The sequence below is a fragment of the Cydia strobilella genome, chromosome 12 (assembly GCF_947568885.1).
Source record: "Cydia strobilella chromosome 12, ilCydStro3.1, whole genome shotgun sequence".
In the NCBI taxonomy this organism is placed as follows: domain Eukaryota; kingdom Metazoa; phylum Arthropoda; class Insecta; order Lepidoptera; family Tortricidae; genus Cydia; species Cydia strobilella.
In genome coordinates this window covers 9928947-9949050 of record NC_086052.1, presented here as the reverse complement: position 1 = coordinate 9949050, position 20104 = coordinate 9928947, and the positions used below count along the sequence as shown (strand labels likewise).

Here is a 20104-nt window from a genome sequence, read left to right as displayed (position 1 = left end):
CATAAGCAATACGCACACGAAAACATTAAATATCTTCTAATAACCCATTGAATACTTGCAATTTACACAAAAATGCATTCTCATTTAACTTACGAAACCTAAAACTGATTTGTAATTTTACAAATTATAATTACTGTTATCCAATCCTATGGAATGTCCAAGTTTATGGATTCTGAAAAACCATTTCATCAATTTCAATGAAACTTACTTCGAATCCGAATCGAATAGATACTGCATAAAACGACATTGTGATTTAATTTCATGTAATTATAACGATCCGCCATATTAACATAGGTTAGATTTCGTTGTAAAATTGTAATTATATTTTTCCGGGTTACGAATACGTAAGTTAAAAAAATCTGATGAATTGTTTGTAATTGTAAACTATTGAACCTAGTGGCCTTATGAATTTCCAGTGTGGTGATTGTAGCATTCGTTCAAGCTTTATTGTTGGACATATGTTTAATGTCGCTTTAAGAATTAGACTGATTTAGCTTAAGCGTTAAAGTATACTTTAGTTAAATTTTAGTGATTAAGGCGAACGTACGACAATCGAACGAATCTTTCACTGTTAAATGTGTCTATTCTAGTGCCGTTTTATTTGTTTGTTTCACGTCCTCTCAAAATTTGTTTTGTAGTTACAAATTTACAAGTTAGTATAACGTTACAAATCTGGAATCAATAATGTTACAGCTTTATCTGTTTAACAATGTTTCGAGCATATTCCGTGCCAGTACAATTTGCTAGGTCACTTTACATGTGCCTGACGTTTGTAATAACTTTTGACCCGTTTTGGGCTTGTCCAATTAAGCTTAACCTTTTGGACGCCAATGACCGATATATACGCACCGAAGGTAAACGCCAAAGACCGATTACCACATCATAGACCACAGAACAACATAGACCTAAAGCCTGACCAGGAATTTATGATCACGCGCCATGTTGCGGAATTTCATTGGAACTATATTTTTCATACTATACTGAACTGTCACCCTATACATTGAGAATAACAGCGCCCTATTGACAATGATCATATATTTCTGGTCAGGCTTTACATGCACATGCATAAAGTTCAATTTCAGTTTTAACACTTCGGTGACGTGGCGTCTGGGTGACATCTTTTGTGTTTGAGACGGCGTCGAAAAGGTTAACCTTTAAAGGTCAAAACTGAAATTGAACTTTATGCATAGGTAAGTTTATGTTGCTCTTTGGTTTGTTTGGAAATCGGATATATCCGTCGTTGGCGTCGAAAAGGAAAAGAGAAGCTTAATAATGTTTTGTAATAATCATGTTGTTTATTGTTAGTCGCTAGGTATTTGTTAGCGGTCAGTACCTACACCTAACCTGAGCTGTTACTCCCTTCTACTGTGAGTCTTCTTCTTCCTGCCCTTATCCCACGTTATGTGGGGTCGGCACAACATGTTTTTCTCTTCCCTTCTACTGTACCTCTAGCAAAATAGTACTACTTCGATTTCGGATTGTGATATTACGGATCGTGATCACAGTTATATTGGTTTGTTTGAAGAGTACTCGGTAGTGAGTGAAGGGTCCTGCGCATACGGCTCCCGCGAGCTAAGGGCACAGAGGACGGGAAAAGTGTCGGCTTTAGACAACCATGCTGAAAGCTGCAGGAGCGGGCAAGGCGCTGAAAATATATTAACATGCCCTCTTAATGACTTGACAATAGAGGCGTGTTCAGATATATCTGAGATTCTGAGCGATCTGGCTGCTTATAATATGATAGCGATGTTACTCTTACGCATTTATTTGTGTGGTGAACACAAATATTTGTTCCCGAGTCATGCATGTTTTCTATGTATATAAGTATGTAATTATCTATATAAGTATGTATATCGTCGCCTAGCACCCATAGTACAAGCTTTGCTTAGTTTGGGGCTAGATTGATCTGTGTAAGATGTCGCCCCTTACATTTATTTTTTTCTTATAGTGGGCACCGTCGATCAATTCAGTCCTCTGTGCTAAAAGGGTACAGTCAAATCCAAAGAATAAATCAGGCATTATATTAGACGCCGAACGATTTCCTCCACGCCTATACCCCTCTCCGAAGTATTCAATGTGCCAAATTGTAAAATATCTGATTTACTTATTACAAAACTTGTACAGAAATAAATTTAATTACAATAATGTAAATAAAATAGTTTCTCAGCTCACGTAATCCTTGTTTTACATATTTCTGATAATAAACTTGCAGATCTTTACGTGAGGTTTGATTCGAATAATGTTTATATTAAGTTAATATTTATATAAACAGGATCCTGGAACCGATATATTCTCGAATAGTTTATTGTTACCCCAAAAAGAAACATATTAAGTTTATTTTGAATTGAAGCGAAAATATTTTTATTTATGCAACAAAATGTCACAACCTATATGTACTTCGTGTAAATAAATATTAAGTTTTATATACACACTGTAACATTATGTTTTATTCCTATCCACACGTCTCTTTAGCTTTCCATAGCTTTAAATAAAACCAAATAAAACGAACATTTCTGATTTTATATACACATATATGCTGTATCTACTCTTTAAAATGAAAGATTTAAATGAAAGATAGTTTTTATTGCGGTAAAAGTGGTTTTATTTGGTATAAGTCATTAAAACTGATGTGATGTTAGATAGGAGATGGATCTGCAGTAGTATGTCATTAGGCTTCAGTTTAGACCTGCAAAAAAAAACACTACGTATATTTATATTCGTCAAGTCTCATAAACATTCTCAACTATTGCTACGAGTATTATTTGACTATAGCGATTGACAAGTTATTATTTATTAAAATAAAACGTTATCGATTAAGAGTGAAAATATCGTGCCCCGCGTAATAAACTATGTAGTTAGATACAAGTCGTGCTAACCATGTCGCTTCTTGCATTGTTTGAGCGCCTCATTGAAAGCAGCGCATTCAGTCAGGTCCTGATGGTCCGCCGCGCAGTTGAGAAACGTGGCTATCTCGTACGCGCAGGGACCGGACGGCGGCTGTTCCATGGAATAGTTGCGGGGAAGCACCTCTACCACCTCCTGGCGCCGGCGACCGGTGAACAGGCTGCTGATAGCCTCACCCGCTATATGACCCTGCCATGCAATTTAAACATCCCTATAGTACATACATGTGTTATGTTAGAGTGCCGCGTACATTTTACTTTACAGTGGATTTAAAAAGTTTTGCCATTGGAGTCTCAGTGGACTGTCGGCCTAAAATATAATTGAAATTAAGGTTATGTAAGTTTCTAAGTGTGTCAAGTCAAGTTCAAAAGAAGAGAACTGGCGACGCAGCGGCTGTGCGGTGCAAGTTCTAGTTCGCTTGGGATGTAATTAAAGTTCAGAATTTGTCTTGGCTAGTTTTTATACCAACAAAGTAATCTTTTTTTGAAAAGTAACAGACAAACATAATATAGCGGGTACGTAAAAACTAGCCAAGTCAAATCCTGAACTTTAATAGGTACTAACATTAAATCATAATGGTTTAATAGGTACATCCTAAGTGTGGTGTTCATAAATAAATAAATCAATCAGATGCGTTGGCAACACTAGTCAGACTGTCATGGCGGAGGGTGTTTCGAGCGCACTGTGTGGAACAATAACAAATTGTTTTATTTATAATATAATTAATCCAAGAGTGGTTAGATTAACGGATGTAAATCTAAACACCACAAGTGGCGACGAGGTAAATCAGAAAACTGTAAGTAAACACGAAATGTGACAAATAAGCGTGCAGAAATAAATAAGGCGCCATGTTTACCAACAATTGCAGCGGCAATAAATGGTATCGAAATTTTAACTAAATAAGTACAATTCAATTCAATCTTGTCTTGTGATAGACAAACGATTGCAGTAAATGAATGTATATTCATGTCGTAAATAACGAAAATACCAACATGTTGGTTTAGGCTGATGCCGGATGTATGGTGTAGGTTACTCGTACGGCCGAGTTGTAAAGTCCTAGTAAAGCCATAAACCCAAATAACGAAAATACCAACAAGTTGGTTTAGGCTGATGCCGGATGTATGGTGTAGGTTACTCGTACGGCCGAGTTGTAAAGTCCTAGTAAAGCCATAAACCCCATAAAATGATGGGAAGAAATCGCTAAAATGTCAAATGACTACTGGCTGCGGCCGAAAATGATGTAAACTCGTACGTCCGAGTTGTCAAATAATACATCATACACCCCACAAAATGGATGGGAACGAATAAAGCGATAAATTGATGAAAATGAATTTTATTGTACTTGTTAGTTATTTATAAAATATATGTACCATGAGTACTTATCTAATAAAAAATTATGAAAACTGGAATATGACCTGCATGTACAGGGTAATTTAAAGGAAAAAGTGAATGCTTGGTGGTATTTCCACATATAAAGACATAATAAACAAATAAATTATCCCCTAGTTGCTCAGAATTACAAAAGGACTAGTATTTTGTATCTTCATTTTGACAGATCAGATCACAATTACTATTGTGCTTTTTTCTAATGCCTTAATGGGTGTAACCCGGAGGCGTCTGTGGATTCAAATGGAGTCTAATCTAAATGTTTTATTACAAGGTAAATTGGCAAGATGACATTATGTTGAATCAATAATACACTGTCTAGTGAAGTAGATAAATGAGCAATTTATCACAATGATTTGGATTATCTAATAATGTATGGAAATACAAGAACTCCACAAGGTTATTTTGTTTTCAAATTTCAAAATGAAAAGAAGAGATTGTGTGTTTGATTCCTTATTGTATGCTGCATAATAATAAAATAAAAATAGCTTTTGTTTCAGACAATTACATGGTTTCACTTGTTATCTTTGTATATTACATCTTAATTATTTATTATAATAGGGTTGTCTGTATGCCTTTTGTTGGCAAAGGCCTCCCCCAACTCTTTCCATTTCTCTCTTTCTAGTGCTATGCTGCATAATAGTACATTGCATTTTAAATTTTAAAATGAGATTTATAAGAATTAATATTGTAATCAGTAATATACATACAAGACGTCTGAAACAAAATAAGCTCTCAAAAGTTCATGACTGGTCCATTCAATAAACCCAAATTTTAGCAGTATCTGTTCAAATGATTCCCTGCATTTTATTGAAAAGTAGATGTATATAGTTATTTGTTATACAAACTGTAAATATTTAAATAGCAATTTTCTTGTATCCTGTACATCAAGATGGCTTTTACTGGAATTGGATCTCGCATATAAGTAGTTCCTGTATTGAGAAATTTTGTCAGACCGTGACCAACATTTCTGACTTATGGATTGTTTTAAGTTTTACCAGGACGAGTCTCATACAAACATTTGATTCTCAAGATATACCGGAACAAGTGATATCATTGAAATCAACATTTGTCATCTAGCCTATTCAATTAAATTTTGTCGTATGGTAGACAAGTTATGAGCAACAACAAATGTCAACAAGTTGACTTACATTATATATCTTATATTAACTTTATTAGTCTTATCAAATTCTACAATGTAGGCACTAAAGAAGTCATTTAAGACACCTGTTATAAAATGATTCTCATTGCAGGAGCTTATCCCTGGAAGGGGAAGCCATTTAGTGTTAACAATGTTAACATATACATGTTAGAAAAAATAAAATAAAAGAAAAACTGAAAGAGAGGTCTGACAGACAAGGCCTTAGTAGAGAATACAACAATGTCCCGGAGTAGATTTACTCTAGGAATGTGTACTAACAATTTGTATGAGTTTTCAGGTTTCTTGGGCATCACCAGATTTTACAAAACTACAGAGCAAAATAATTATACTGGGTGTTAATGCAAATGTTAAGTTATATTGATATGTCACAATATGTCCTAATTAACACATTGAGACCAGCAACTTAAGTAAAATTGTTGTTTGCAACGTCTGTGGGTGTTGTTCAACATTGTCAGAGAAAATATCAGTGACCAGGAATGGAGACTGACTTAGCTGCGTGAGGTATAATGATGTCAGCACCTGTGGTATGTTACGAGCCATATATATTTCTAAATGTCAGTGGAATAGGGTAAGTGCAAGTAAAAAGAAAATCTTAATGGAGTTTTGATTTAACCTTACTAGTGATCATGTCGAAATTGTCAACTCTTGAGTGGCAGTGATTTAGACCACCTCATCGAAATTGAAATTAAATTCGACGGGCACATATTGGTATCCATATCTTAAAACCTTCCATTCTTAAACCATATCTTAATCTTGTGCATTGTGCGGCCTGCATTTGTTAGGCAAGCTGGCAATGTCTCTTACTGTGTATTAACCTTTTGGACGCCAATGACCGATATATCGGCACCGCAGGTACAATGCGCAAAGACGGATCATCCATCACAGACCACAGCGCAACAGAGAGCTACGTGCATGTGCATCAAGTTCAATTTCAGTTTGACACTTCGGTGACGTGACGTCCTAGTGACAGCTTTTGTGTTTGACATGGCGTCAAAAGGTTAAATAATAAATACATTAGGTCCAATGATATACAATCACCTTATAGGAGGGATTAGAATAATGTACTTATTAGTGTCAATGTTACCTATGATGTTTCTTAAACAAATTTATGGTAGATTTCTTCCTTAAAATTTTCAGCAAGAATTTTCAGGAACAAGGTATCCTATGACATTAAAACTCAATATTTCATGAAATGTGTACATTATAAATAGCAATGGAGTATTAAGTTTTTAAGGCAGAGGGTATATATTTTCCACCTGATTTGAACTTTATTTCAAGTTATAGGGTTCATTTTTGCGTTAAATTGTTGACGCTTATGCTTTATTAATGGCCTGAAATGTATACCTGTAACAGAACAAATAAATACCTAAATACTACTGTATACTGCTTATACTAGTCCATACCACAAGTCCATTATGTATTTACGCAAGAAAGACAACATCAAATTATTACATGTCAATCAACTTGGTTAACGGCTCACAACACAGACAACTGTTTGAATTGTTTATATACCACATATACCTTCCCAAATGGGTATAAAACACACCCATAGCGTAATGACAGATGAATCGTCTGGATTTCTCTTACAGGAAGTTCACAACCAACCAATGCGGCTGAAAACTGACTACATGCTAAACAGTCCATTTGGGGTGCAAATTCCTGGCGAAGGTCGGTGGAGTTTTTCTGGTGGTTACAAATATTGCACTGAATCCTCCATCAAGCAAATAACGCAAGTTAGCCACGACGTTTTGTCGACATAATTTGGTTTCTGTTGTTTTGAAATACATATGTATTATGTATTTTATGTAAGTATTTAGATACCAATAGTACCAACACAGAATAAAAATAGTAAAATGTGAAGCGAATTTCAAATACCTTGATTGTTTATGACAATTAAGTGCAGAAGTTGTAAATGAGTTTTACATAGCTGCATTAACCTCTGAGATTTCTTAAGCGTAGGTATTTAGTTTCCAATCTTTTCACCTACAATAGTGGAAGATAATAGTGGTACCTGATCAATAAAATATCATACCAGTTTCATATTAATATCACATCTGTCTATGTAATGTTAATGCCTGAGTAATAGATGACATACACGACTGGTTGAAAGTTTAGATCACATTCACATCTTCATCAGCAAACATGGGATTTGGACCAGTAATTAAGCAATCAATTTCTTATTAAAATTATAAGCTAATCATTGATGTTACATATCTGTAAGTGAAGTCACTGTTCATATGGTAACATCACTAACAGAAATCTATATAATATTTGACTATGCTGATTTATTTAAAGTTTTGACTTTGTAAGTATCTATACCTACTGTTATAAGGATAAGATTTGAGTACAATTATATAAAATTTACACAGATTATACTAGTTCCAACCGGAATAATGAGTGACAGAAGTCTGTAGTTTACGGTTTATGTTTCGGATTTAGCACCTTTTAAAGAAATGTTGTAACGATTACAGCGCCACCTGCGTGGCGTATGTATCCTTATATTTACTTACTTGTAGACAAAATGTGCACATTGGCTCATATAGGTAGTTTCAACTACAAAAAATATTGTAAGTATGAAAGGTTATTAAACATTTATATGCTTCATGTATTTATCTATAGAGGGTTAATAGATTTATCTATAGTTGGTCAAACCAAATTGGCAATAAATAGGAACAATACTCTCTTTTGTGTGCTGGTGCTAGTGTAAGGCAAGGATAGTATGATTCTCTGTCTATGTTTAAAATGTGACAGTCCTTGACAAACTTTAACAGATTTTATTATGCATGATATAATTGCAAGTATACACTGAAATGAATAGATGCAGATTGTAACAAAAGTACTTACAATTTCATTTAAAAGAAAGGAGAGGTAATAGATTATAAATGTCATAGGTATCTCTACAAAAGAGGATACACTGCGAACAAGATATTTATGGAACAATCATTGTTATACTGGATGTACAGGTCATAGATGTATCAGTATTGCTACAGTGAATGTTACATGTCATTGATGTATCAGTATGTGGTCTACTTTAACTACCTACATTAAGGACTAATCTAGACTCAAGTAAGAATATATGTTGTGCTACTAACCAGTGGTAGATATTTCTAGTCTAACATCACTCATTGTTGTTAACATATTAAGCATCCAAAGCTGGCTAGGTAATATATAGTCGTGATCATATTGTAAACATAATTATTGTACACTAAAGGGTATTTACAAGAAATAAGGTTTCTAAGACTATGTGGAAAGCTGTAATATTATTGGTAACTGGAGTTCGACTTCTTGATATTATCATTAGGTGTTGTCATTCATAGGTGAACACCGAGTTAATAAAAAGTGTGTGGTGATTTATTAGTTTTGTCATTGTTTCTAAATGCATTATTTTAATTGTTACCACTCATTTGGTTAAAGCTAAGATGCTGATTAGAAATGTGTGTAGTGCGAGTTTACTTTTTGTTATTTAGTAAATGGTTCATTTTATGAATTGTTCTACATTTTCAAATTTGTTAAAAGGGAAGAGATGTGGTGTTCATAAATAAATAAATCAATCAGATGCGTTGGCAACACTAGTCAGACTGTCATGGCGGAGGGTGTTTCGAGCGCACTGTGTGGAACAATAACAAATTGTTTTATTTATAATATAATTAATCCAAGAGTGGTTAGATTAACGGATGTAAATCTAAACACCACACTAAGCGAACTAGAAATGGCACATAGGTATGTATAGATCTCAATTAATTATTTTTCCGGCGAAGTCATCAACGACGCATATTGAACTTGGCTCTCATTTGACATTTATGTTTTTGATGGGATTTCTATTTATACACGAAGCGGGGCGTTTTATGTGTATTCACCAGGCATTTAGCATAAGGTTATATTGTATTTTGCTTATGATATGACCTTTATTACAGGAAACCCTAGACAAGACCAAACAATGATGCTTATATATATATTATGTCGATTGGCACACAAAATGGTTAAATACTTGTAAGTAGCCTAAAATAGAAATATTATGATATTTCTCTATTTAGATAGAATTCCTATTCCTGTTATGCGCTGTAAGTACTTATTCACAGAAAGGGACATGCATTTTGTTCTGGGGTAAAGTAGATACGAATTGTTAACGCGTAAAGCCGCGTGTTTAGCCTAGCTAGACGATAAGTGGTCGCGACTCGCGATGGCGATTACCTATACCATTACCCATGTAATTGCGTAGGTATCACACAGCTGACACAGCCCCATGGCCCCAGCACAGGTGATAGTAAAATTTCGATGCTGTAGGGCGGGCCCATGGGCGTAGGCAGGCAGGAGCAGGGACAGCTGCCCCCACCCCCCACTGGAGCTCAAATTTTACATACAATATATGCCTGCCCCTCCAGCGATATCAACTTGCCCCCCCGCCTAGTTCACTGGCTGGTTAAGTACGCCCAAGGGCCAGGACGGCTATTCGCTATTTGACATGTATTATAGGTACATACCATTGTGGTCCCTACAGTAACGCCGCCCGCCACAGCAGCAGCATCGCGGAACACCGAGCGTTGCGGCTGGACGACAATTGGCGGCGGCTGTGACGGTGCTTGCCTCTCGGCCCTGGAGTATGGTGTCCTCCTCGGGCTACTGCTAATAGAATGTATTGAAACGTGAAGTGTAAGTTCGTTATTGGACTAGGTGTAAATATAGGTAGGTCGGTATTTTATTATTTGAGAACTTGTAAAAGACAATCTTTGTCTTTTTTGGCACTACGCTATGACCAAAAGTAAGGATTTTGAACTAGGCTTGAAAAGGGTTCATTGGAAGCTGAAATTAAAACATTGCTTCCGGTTGTTCCAGTGTTAAAACCGCCTAGTATTTTTATCATAGCAATGTTTGGTATAGTGATAATCAACTGGCTTATTGCCCGCGCCTCACTTAGATATCAAAGGTCAATCAATTTTATATTGTTATTATTGTTCCTATAATCTAATCGCGTGCCGGCCTGCTGCGCAAAAATAATTTACGTCTCAGACATTAGTCATTACTGAAACTTCAATCATGTGACCATTTGAGAAACTACCTAGAACTGGTCGATCCACCACATCGGGAGCACATCTTGTGTTGTTAGATCCACTTCAAGTCTGTTGATTGACCCTCTGATCACATTTTCCAAGTCATTATGTGATCCCACCTTGAAAACAGATGTTACTTGGGTGATGATGAAAACAGTACAATATTCCAGAAATAAAACGTTTTTGGGGTTTTTTATTTTATTGTATGTTATAGAATTTGTCTAAATTACGTAAATCAGATTAACAATTAAATTGTAAATAATAAAATCTACATCACAGGTCTTAAAATATAACAACAGAACACTAAGATTCGCTAACCAGAATGTTTGACTACAATTAACTGCTAAACAAAACAATTGATATTGACAGTACTTGGCAGGTGCTTCATTTTGCTATTGAAATTAAGTTCTTAGATAATGGTAGCCTTTTAAATAGAACACTGAATGTGTATATTTTCTATATAGTTTTGTAAGGGATCTTCTAAAAAGGGATAATTTTGAAAAACAATCCTAAAAAATGGCACCTGTCAGTGTAGGTGTTTACAAATGGTTGTTAATTTTGCACTGGCGGAGAGCCTCGTTGAAGCCCTCACACAGTGTGAGATCGTGCTGCTGTTGGGCACACTCAATGAACTGTTTGATCTCCCAGGCGCACGGTCCTGTTGGCTGTTGTCCCTGGTTGTAGGCAGGGGCTGCTGCTGGAGCGGCTTGCTGCGGTGCGGGCTCGCTGCTGCCACCTCCGCCGAACATGCCAGTTAGAGCACTACCAGCCACATGACCCTGGAACAAAATTGTTATGGTTGACAATACCTATTTTTACAAAAATGGCCAGCCTAGGCTATAAACAATGGGTTCTATTAAAAAAACCTACAGATTTGTCCATTACCATTTGATACTATTGCATAAATTGATTACATTTTAATATTGTGGCATACAATTTAACTTTATTTTCATTTGTTTGTTAGCCAGAAGTTCTCAATGGAATAAAAATGAAGAGTAACATCCATTTACATTATTCATTATAATAATAAACAAAAATACTTAATGTAGTGTATTGAAATATTTAGTAAAGTACATTTCTATTCTAATATTATGATGATTATCAGAGACAATGAGTGGTGTCATCACGTCACAACATGTGATCAGCTTCAATTATCTTGGCTTCCTGCCATACCAGAATTTCTAGGACAACTTCCTTTTGTAATAATTCATATCATTATGAAATTCAATAACTGCATCTTAAATTGGCTTATTTCAAGGTTGACGTTGTTTACGTAACATACGTACCACAGCCGAGCCAACGGCGACTCCTCCAGCCGTGGCAGCCATTTGTCCGAACAGGGAGGGCTGCTGGGACGCAGCGGCCATCGGTGCAGGTGTAGAAACAGGCGCGGCAGCCGGAACTCGGCTCGGCACGGGTGCTGGTGCTGGCGCAGCCCTAAATAAATCACATTTAGAGGTTATCCTGCCATCATTACAATTACCAGTCATATTAAGAAGCACATATTAAACGTTTCTTACCTTCGCTGAGGGGCTGGCGGTGGGCTTGCTGATCGTCCGCGTCTAACCATTGTTTTTTATATATATTTCAAAATAATTTAATACAATTCTCTTTCGATTTCACAAAATCACTCGCGATTGCTTCGACGTATTCTGAATGAATGATTCAATTTGGCATTGTAAAATGTCATCTCTGACAGATATCAATGGTTCAATAAGTTCTAGAAATTTTGAAAATGGAACGAGTAGCATCATCACTTTTTAAGGCCCTCCACACTCATGCGCTATTCAGCGAAATCGACTCCACACTCGCGTTCGCGGCTTCGCGCCGTGATTCGCGCATGAGTGTGGAGGGCCCTTTTAACTTAAGAATAAAGAAAGAGATAAAAAACTAAACAAAGTTGCCAACATAATAATTATAACAGACGGGCGTACCGGACCGCGACGTTGGTGCGATCAAAATATAGTTGGTCAAACCAAATTGTCAGTAAATAAGAACAAAAAAAAAACTATACATCCTTTTCTTTTGGGTGCTAGTACTAGTGTAAGACAAAGATAGTATGATTCTCTCTATTGTTGAATTAAGACAGTCCTTTGACAAACTATATCTCTTTTTCGCTCTCACTTATAACTGCGTCCTTAACGGACATAAGGCGGACCACCTTACACACGACGTGCGCTAGACCGCATGCGCTGATACAAGGTCATGGGATTCAGTAAATATTGTTGCGTTTAAAAGTCATAATAGACTACCGCACCGCAACCCTGGTGCTGTACGTGCGTTAAGGACGCAGCTATAAGTTAGGATGAAAAAAGAGATATTTTGACCGCACCAAGGTCGTGGTCAGTGCAGTAGTCTGTTACGGCTTAAAATTTCGTGGTATTTAAATAAACCCTGTTACACGGTTATAGATCGGTTATGAACGTGGTTATGAACATAATCTAACACTAAGAAAATTGATTTCATCAATTTCATTATACACAAGTATTTTCGCAAGTTGATCTACTACTAAATACATTAAAAATTTAAGGAAAACTTTACCTGCCACTTCTGCTACGACCAAATGGCATATTTTCCAGGGGTGGTTTTGTGAAATGTTATTGAAGGCCCATTTTATAATTTATTAATAGTATTTGACACATTATTATTTATTTTCTGCAATTTGACGTCTATTTTTTTTACCTTACAGCTATATTAAATTTTCACTTCATTTCTGGCCAGTTTTTTTTATGACACATCATAACAAACTTCATAAACGGATTATAAATGTTATACGTCAATGTCACGAGACGTTGACATTAAGAAACCATGCTATTGCCCGCATGCCGGCCGGTGTTCTATCTGTCTTTCTGTCTCTGTCTTCACCGTAGTAAAAAGTATCCTTCGCGCGCTTTTAGCTCCGGTGCTCGTTCGCCTCACTTCAGTTCATTCAAGTACATAGAACAGTAAAGTAATTTAGTTTGTTGCCAATTATTGCCGCGTGACTGTGGCGGTCGTGTTTTTAAGACGTTTTGTGCAGTTAATTATCTACTGGAGATTTTTGAGTGAAAATGGTCGATTTTCAGGCCGGTCAGAACTTTAATGTATTCCTCCTTGCGGGGATTACAGTCCTAGTTTGTGCGATAGCACACTTTATTTACAAGCTTCTGGAAAGGAAGAATGAGGAGGCAGTTGAACATGAATCGGAGAAAGATACAGGTTAGTTTTTCAATTGGAGGTAGATATTTTAATAGGGAAATGTTCAGTAGGAATGAAACCTCGTGACTAGTTACATTTGGCGTGGAATGGTCGTTGCAACGCACACGTGACGGAGCGCCGCGTGCTTGCAGCTCTTCGCGGGTTTGTATCGTTGACCCGGCGAGCGGGCTCGGTAAGCCCGTGCCTAACTGTTAAATCTGCTTCAGAGACTGGTGCATTCTACAACCACGTTGCGTTAGTTTGGCTCCCTCATTCACATTTTGGCGATTATATTTTACCGCGCGATTAGGGTCACATTGATCTTACAGTTAACTTTGTCTGGTGACTCGCGGTTTTTTTTGATGATTCTAAATGATTCGTTCACAGACGGCCCGAGAAATATTTAGATATTTCTTTATTAATCAATATTTATCTCAATGAATAATACTAAAACCAAATTTTAACTTATTTGGTATAAAAAAGTATATGCAAATATACGATAAATATCAAATTATCCTTGTCATAGAGCCATGTATGATGACCACCATAGTAATATAGGAAACATGAAAATTATATATAAACTGAACTCATGTTACCTTAGGCTGTTATGCTTATATATCTTAGATATTATGGATGAAACATACACAATTATTTTAAATTAAATAACTTGCGGAGTATATTTTAACCTTTTTCTTGGCAACATATCTTACACGATGCATAATTTTACACCCTTTTTGTATTTTTTTAATAATGTTTTTTGTTTGTCAGTTGCAACCGAGGTTGGAACATTTTTTTGCCATGAAAAGGGTCCACTATCATAAAAACAAAAATTTTACTGATCTTGGGTTCGAATCCGGCCTTCACCACTGGAGGGCTTTGTCACTTTTTCTTTAATATATGACATCTATTTCAATTTTAACTGATCTTATTTTGTAAGAAAAGTAAACTTATTATGTGATCATAACATAATAAATATTTTTTAAATAGACTGGTATTATGTCAGACAATCTATCAGAATCAGTTGGAGACTAAGATCTTAGATTGAAATAGGTACACAGTTAATTAGTTTGAACTTACTTAAAAAACAGTGTAGCTGGTTCAATAAATTATTTTCAGTTACTTAAAGATGTGGGTATGGTGGTTTACTTTATTTATTTATTATTTTCTGATGATATTTCACACAGAGTAATATATTTCACAAATTATGTATGGATCATTGCATGCTATCTTATGCATGCTACTGTACAAAACTAGTTTTCATTACGGCAATTTGAGAAAATTAATTAGACTGAAAAATCCCAATCAAAAGTTGGGTTCATATGACATTTGGAAATTTATATGTAAAATCCACCTATTAGTACCTATTGGTTTTGAGCCCCATGTTAGTGAAATCATTTTCCCCCCTTTTAATGTCCTTTTTATTAGGGTTCCGTACCCAAAGGGTAAAAACGGGACCCTACTACTAAGACTCCACTGTCCGTCTGTCTGTCACCAGGCTGTATCTCATGAACCGTGATAGCTAGACAGTTGAAATTATCACAGATAATGTATTTCTGTTGCCGCTATAACAACAAATACTAAAAAGTACTAAACCCTCGGTGGGCGAGTCCGACTTGCACTTGTCCGGTTTTAGAGGTTTCGCCCGTACTACAATAGAGGTTTGAACTCACTTTCATATTCTACACATCCACCCTTCCACACATACTCATACACACTTCTTTTGCTAAGTAAGAGATTACTTAATATTCTAACTAGATACTTCTGTTAGATACCAAAAGTGGCAAATAATTGGAAATAATTACAAACTCTGCTTTAGGAGGCCAACATTTTCTTTAGTGGTGTATGCCAATTGATAACAATATTTTTAGAAAAAAAACCGGCCAAGTGCGAGTAGGACTTGCGCACGAAGGGTTCCGTACCATTACGCATAAAACGGCAAAAAATCATGTTTGTTGTATGGGAGCCCCACTTGAATATTTATTTTATTCTGTTTTTAGTATTTGTTTTTATAGTGGCAACAGAAATACATCATCTGTGAAAATTTTAACTGTATAGCTATCACGGTTTATGAGATACAGCCTGGTGACAGATGGACATACAGACAGACAGCGAAGTCTTAGTAATAGGGTCCCGTTTTTACCCTTTGGGTACGGAACCCTAAAAAAATGGTTAAATTAAATAACATGCCCAAATACAACGCAATTATGAATTATAAAACTATTCTGAAGCACAACAATAATATGACTTTCATGCTCGAATTGTATGTCATTAAATTAATTCATCACAGAAACTGTTCACCTGTGTAAATTCGATATGTTTAGAGCCAGCTTAAACACCATTTGGATATAATGTAGTTACGCCCTTTGACTCGAAGGTGGCTATATGGTATGAGGGCATTGTGTCTTGAAACCTGGTTAAAGAGGTAAACATGTTACAAACAGATACCGCGAAATTTATTATGATTCATCTGTATGACAGCAGGCATTGTTTATACCTAAAGAAATTTAATCTGCGTAGGTACCTAAAACTAAAATGAGTACCTAAACATTGCTGACAACAATTACAATATTGTTATAGGTCATGTTGATAGCAGTAATATCCACAGAAAGATTATTTTCATTCAAAAATGTAACCATTGTAGCCTGTGAAAAATTTTTTTTCTCCATAATATTGTTCATGGAATATAAATTCATTAATTGTTTCCTATAAAAATGTGATGCTCTCTGATTATCTCCATCATCCCTATGCCACCACACCACTATGGTTTGGTTTTAGAAACCAAAAATAACAGAAAATTTGGCGTTGCTCATGCGTAGTGAACTAGTGACCCGTTTTGTGCGTTAGGATGAGAGGTACTTTTCTGCGTAAACGTTACGTTAGCGTTGTTTAAAATTAATTGCTTATACTATTCAAATTGATTTGATACTGTGTATCCACTGCTGCATGGTTTCTTCCTTATTAGCAATAAAGATATTGAGTATTGAGGGTATCGATATAGTCGAATTTTAAAACTACGTGTTGGATTATAATAAAACTGCACATACAATGACATGAGGTAACATATCGCTGCCCCAATATTACAGGGTTCTATGTTACATTTTCAAGATAGTTGAAATTCGACTTTATGTCACTATGATAAAGTTCAAATTTCAGTTCGATAAAAGTGAAACATAGAACCCTGTAATATTGGGGCAGCGATATCTAGGTCTGTGATTAGTTTGTATAGCTCCAGTTTATAAAACAAACAAAATAGAGCTAAAACAACTTTTGTATAAAAAACTTAAAAATTCGCTGTATTTTTTTACTATGGTATCTGAAGCTACTAAACTAATTACCGACATAGATGTACCTTATCCCCTTGTAAGTACAAAGTTTCAGAGCAAACTAGCTACTCGTTTTAAAATGAGAGCGTAACTACGTTTGTATGGAGAACCGAGCTTGCCGAGGCTCTTAAGATTGTTAACTTAATAGTTCCATGGCTCCTATAGAATTCCAATAATTTATTTATCTTCTTACTCATGCTTCGTGATATTTTACTGTTATGGTATAGGTACCTACAAGTATGTAAAAAGATGCGACGTGAGTAACGGTGATGATTCATTTGATCATTATTATGTGTACCTACTCTATATAGATTTATATTTTTACTATATTCCACTTATTCGGCATGGTCGGGGCATTAAGTACTTCTTTGATAGAGCTTCGTTACAAGAAAGAACAAGTTATGCTGGTTGCAACTTCTTATTACTAAAAAACATAAGAGGGCAAGCGAGTTACCTATTGGCGACATTGGCGTAAGAATAAACCTAGAAAAGATTGCCAAGAAAGCGGTTCAACAATCTGGCGGAGATCGCAGGGAAACCTTGTATCAGTTGTATGAGAGCTTACGAGTTACGATTGTTACGAATCTCAGTTTCACGACCAATCGTTGGGGAGATCCTCGAGGGAGGTCTATGTCCAGCACGTATTTTGGGCGATATGATGAAACTTCTGTACGTCAACTGCACGTTCGATACGATGTACACTATTACTAAAGATGAGATTGAGATATTTATTGATAAAATTATAAATATTTTTACACGTCACGCAGCATAATCTATATATATAAACTTAAAAGTCCTGACTAACTGACTGACTCACTTAAATCAACGCCCAGCCCAAACCGTTGGACCTAGAGCTGAATTTTTCACAATAGATAGCTTTTATGACGTTAGTATCCACTAAGAAGGGGTTTTTCAAAATTCATCCCCTAAGTTGGTGAAAAAGGGGTTGAAAGTTTGTATGGAGATCATAAATTTTTTCGAGTGCGGGACTTGAAACTTTGTATAAAGGCATATTATTAAAATCCTAGAAAACTAATTTCAGCGTTTTTTGAAAATTCATCCCTTAAGGTGGTGAAAAAGGGGTAGAAAGTTTGTATGGAGGTCAAACATTTTTTAAGTGCGCGACTTGAATCTTTGCATAAAGGCATGTTATTAAAATACAAGAAAAGTGATTTCAGCGTGTTTTAAAATTCATCCCCTAAAGTGGTTAAAAAGGGGTTGAAATTTTGTTGTGGTCCTAATTTTATTTTAAGCTAGGTACTTGAAACTTCATAGAAATATATATAATTAAAAAAGAAAAAAACTTATTTCAGCATTATTGAAAACTCATCCCCCAAGGTGGTAAAAATGGGGTTGAAAGTTTGTATGGAGATCAAATATTTTTTTGAGTGCGGGAATTGAATCTTTGTATAAAGGCATATATTATTAGAATACAAGAAAAGTAATTTAAGCGTTTTTAAATATTCATCCCCTAAAAGGGTTAAAAAGGGGTTCAAAGTGAATCTATTACAAATGCTTTGAAACTTCTTAGAAAGGCATTGTATAAGATTCCAAAATAGTTATTTCAACGTTCTTAAAAATTCAACCCCTAAAGGGGTTAAAAAGGGGATGTAAGCTTATATGTGGTACAAATTTTCTTTTAAGCTAGGAACTTGAAACTTGGTAAAAAGGGCATTACCTATATATTAAAATAGACGAAAATTGATTACTTACACCATTTTTGAAAAGTTTGTATTAATAGTTTCGGGAGCGAATTTTTTTTTTAATAGTGGACTTGTAAATCTTCTAAGAGGGTCGAGAGGGATTATATCGGGAACAATTTTTTTCAGTTAGGGTCTTAAAAACTTCGTAGTTTGAGAAAGACAAATTTCATGCGTTGTATAATTATTAACAAATGATTAACCGTCCCTACTGATATCTTTTGCTGCATAATGTTCTATATTATGCTCATGTAGAATATATAACCACCAACATACAAATCCACCCGTACGAAGTCGCGGGCAAAAACTAGTATATACATAATTATCACTAGATTAAACTGTTAGTTACAATTTATTGGGTGAGGTTGAGGTAGATTTGAATTCAAATAGTTAAATATATTTTTTTAATATTAAATTAGAATTACAGCTTCATAGAATTAGGTACATACAGTTATTTTACATTGCATTGTTTGAATTTAGTTTTTAAATTACATCATTTTGGGACATCAGTGGTTCTTAACATAAATTCATTTTTAGTGTAACAAGCTAAACCAATTATCATTTTCTTTAGTTTACTTACAAATATTGCCTCACTAGCTGAGTTAATGACCTCTTTCGGAGGGGTGTTATAAATCTTTACACCCATGACACCAAGTGACTTTTGAGGCTTGGCCAGTCGGCAGCGCGGGACCAGCAGGAGATGATCGCCGCGCGTGTTGCGGCCATGGTTCTGCCCGCGAGTTCACGAATTGTAGGTATATAGCCCCAGATTTGACCTTACATATTTGCAGGCTGTTGGTATGTAAATACATGGTAGCGTAAGTATTTTGTGCTCTTTAAATAATGACTGCGCTGGATAATCATAGGCTTACGACATTATCCTAAGCGCACATTTTTGTAATCTAAATGGTCTACTGAACTCTACTGCATTCAGCTACAGTAGCCCATAGTTCTACACATTGAGTTAAAATTGAGTGGAAATACCCATAGAATGCTATTTTGAGGTTTTGAGGCGTTAGAGATGGCGCGAGTTCAGAAAATATGACCGGCCTTAGTCACCCACGACTCGAGTGAAAGGTCTGATCAAGCAGTTCGCGCTCACCCAAAAACGATCGTTGCTTTTCTAGATTCAGATCTATTTATACAAACATACTACTTAATTTGCATCCATGTCAAAATTTTCTTTATGATCGTCTAACGTGTATGTAGGTACCTATTATAATTACGTATTTTTTGTCAACACAATACATAATACCCTATTCTGCTTTGTACAACCTAGTAGGACCATTAAAACTTTTGACATCTTGTTGCAACAATTCGTTGCACCCTTTTCCAAAATAAACCAACAACGTTGTTAATGCGCAAACACTTCAAGTAAATAGCCGCCTTATAATTTAAATTATT

General features: G+C 35.6%; 3 protein-coding genes across 4 annotated transcripts in view; 1 reads left to right on the top strand and 2 right to left on the bottom strand.

Annotated features, from left to right (window-relative positions):
• Positions 1-2871: 2871 nt before the first annotated feature.
• On the bottom strand, positions 2872-13174 carry LOC134745860 (coiled-coil-helix-coiled-coil-helix domain-containing protein 10, mitochondrial-like). Its single transcript, XM_063679953.1, has 3 exons — positions 13042-13174; positions 9934-10072; positions 2872-3093 (listed from the first exon to the last, which is right to left on the bottom strand). The coding sequence occupies exons 1-3, from the start codon at positions 13068-13070 to the stop codon at positions 2872-2874; spliced, it is 390 nt and encodes a 129-aa protein (XP_063536023.1). The 5' UTR covers positions 13071-13174.
• LOC134746096 (coiled-coil-helix-coiled-coil-helix domain-containing protein 2-like) lies at positions 10681-12191 on the bottom strand. Its single transcript, XM_063680347.1, has 3 exons — positions 12021-12191; positions 11787-11937; positions 10681-11279 (listed from the first exon to the last, which is right to left on the bottom strand). Exons 1-3 carry the CDS (start codon positions 12068-12070, stop codon positions 11040-11042), a joined length of 441 nt encoding a protein of 146 aa, XP_063536417.1. The 5' UTR covers positions 12071-12191; the 3' UTR covers positions 10681-11039.
• Positions 13175-13380: 206 nt separating the features above from the next.
• The window catches only part of LOC134746084 (transducin beta-like protein 2), an 87813-nt gene continuing 81089 nt past the window's right edge, over positions 13381-20104 (top strand). Inside the window, exon 1 of one of the 2 annotated variants that reach the window (XM_063680322.1) lies at positions 13381-13698. In XM_063680322.1, coding sequence (XP_063536392.1) covers positions 13551-13698 — 148 coding nt within the window. In that variant the 5' untranslated portion in view covers positions 13381-13550. The remainder of the gene's footprint in view (positions 13699-20104) is intronic. The other variant, XM_063680321.1, reaches the window with a different exon arrangement.